Below are 1,788 nucleotides of genomic sequence, written 5' to 3' on the forward strand. Positions count from 1 at the left end.
TGTCAATATAAAGAGAAGCCTCACCTTCCAAAAGTAAGACAAAAATGAATAGACCCATGCTGGTGTTGGTGTGCCTTCAACAAATGATAATTATCATAATAGCCAAACATTTATTAATTTTAGGTATATTTTCCTTTGAGGTATACCTTTGTCTTAAAACTTCCCTTCCTTACGTAATATATGCAAGTAAATGAATTTTAAGACTTGTATTTGGTAAATTTTATTTTATATTTTAGCATATTTTAAGTTATATATTTTAGCATAACAAATAAGCACGCGTTATAACATCTCTCAGGTAAAGTGAGTTTAAAACATTTTTTTTATTCGCCCTCATAATAATCAGTTTCAACTCGGCATTGTCAAAAAAGGCAAAGATACACCTTGTGTTGGTGTGTCCCACCCAGATTGGGAACTAATTGTTCTCTGCAGCCAATGGGCTGCAAGATAATACAGACTTGTGTGTAACAGAATACCTGCGTATCAGCAAAGCAAGCCCCACTGTGTATCATTTTTCTTTTCCGACGCACTCACTCCTGATTTCAAAGTACTAGGTCATTTTTTGCCAATTAGTAGCGTTCGCGTCCATCTTTACACTTGACATGTCTTAAACACTGCTGGTATCCGACTCTTTCGAGCGATTGGTTCCCCGCTGCTTACTGTGTTCTTTTTTAGAGGTGACATTCTTTAGTGCTTGCCTAAAAGTGGGGCTTGAAAAGTAATAGACAACTGGGTCCAACATGCTGTTAAAGTAGGTTAGTGACAAACTGGTATAAAATATTTGTCCTGCGAGTTGGTACGCTTGACAGTTCCCTAGACTCTTAGCGATCATGACGACTATAATTCCAACGCTGCTGGGCAGAAAGCAAAAGATGAATACTCCAGCAACAGCTTGCACCGCCTGCAGTGCCCGTGTGATCCGTTGATCTTTAGTCATGCCCCGCTTCCTGAGCTCCTTCGAGATACACAGGGTGCAGGAGAAAATGATGCAAAGCGGGACGATGAATTCTGCAATGAAGAAGGTGATGTGCCACAGGTACGTCCCGACAGCTCTTGCGCCTAACTTGAAACTCTCGCAGTGCTGAACAGAGGAGTTCTGTTCTCCTTCCGCTTCTAAATGGGATTCCGTCATTAAATAGACGGTCATTACTCCAGTCAGACCCCAAAGCAGAAGTGAAATCTTGACTGCATAGCTCTTTGATAGCACGTTGAACATGTGATGGGGATGCACAACCTTGAAATAACGATCCACGGCGATTACTGTGAGAAACACAATACTCCCCGCTCGGTTCAGGGACACCATAAACAGCATGACCCTGCAAGGGATGTCACCGAAGATCCAGTCTCGTTCTCTTATATAGTAATCGGTGCGGAAAGGCAAACACACAATGAGAAGAAAATCCGCCACGGCAAGGTTGAACAGGTAGACGGTGCTTGACTTCAGGGTCTTTATGCGCCAGCAGAAGATCCAAAGGGCCAGTCCGTTCCCAAGGAGTCCGACGATGAACTCGATTATAAGTACTGGTCTTAGCACAGCGGGCAGCCAGTCGTTTCTTAAAGCGCAGTCATTCATCGCGCTGGACATGACTTTCAGCAACAAACTGTCCAATACTCCTGAAAAGTTTATTTAGTGACCGATTGGTTGTGTTCACTTAGTTTTAAATGCAATACTCTCGAAAAGGATTCTTATAATTACAGCTGACCTGAACAGCATGTAACACTTGGCAACATGCGTCCGCCAGTAAAGATTCGTATGCATATGATGCGTTTAATTATTTTGAATGCAAATAT

The 1,788-nt window shown here is 42.2% G+C and overlaps 1 protein-coding gene across 1 annotated transcript; it reads right to left on the reverse strand.

Annotated features, from left to right (window-relative positions):
- Nucleotides 1-331: 331 nt before the first annotated feature.
- On the reverse strand, nt 332-1,570 carry LOC120540488 (hydroxycarboxylic acid receptor 3-like). Its single transcript, XM_039771326.1, has one exon. It carries the CDS (start codon nt 1,568-1,570, stop codon nt 605-607), a length of 966 nt encoding a protein of 321 aa, XP_039627260.1. The 3' UTR covers nt 332-604.
- Between the last annotated feature and the right edge of the window lie 218 nt (nt 1,571-1,788).

Source organism: Polypterus senegalus, chromosome 12, assembly GCF_016835505.1.
Source record: "Polypterus senegalus isolate Bchr_013 chromosome 12, ASM1683550v1, whole genome shotgun sequence".
In the NCBI taxonomy this organism is placed as follows: domain Eukaryota; kingdom Metazoa; phylum Chordata; class Cladistia; order Polypteriformes; family Polypteridae; genus Polypterus; species Polypterus senegalus.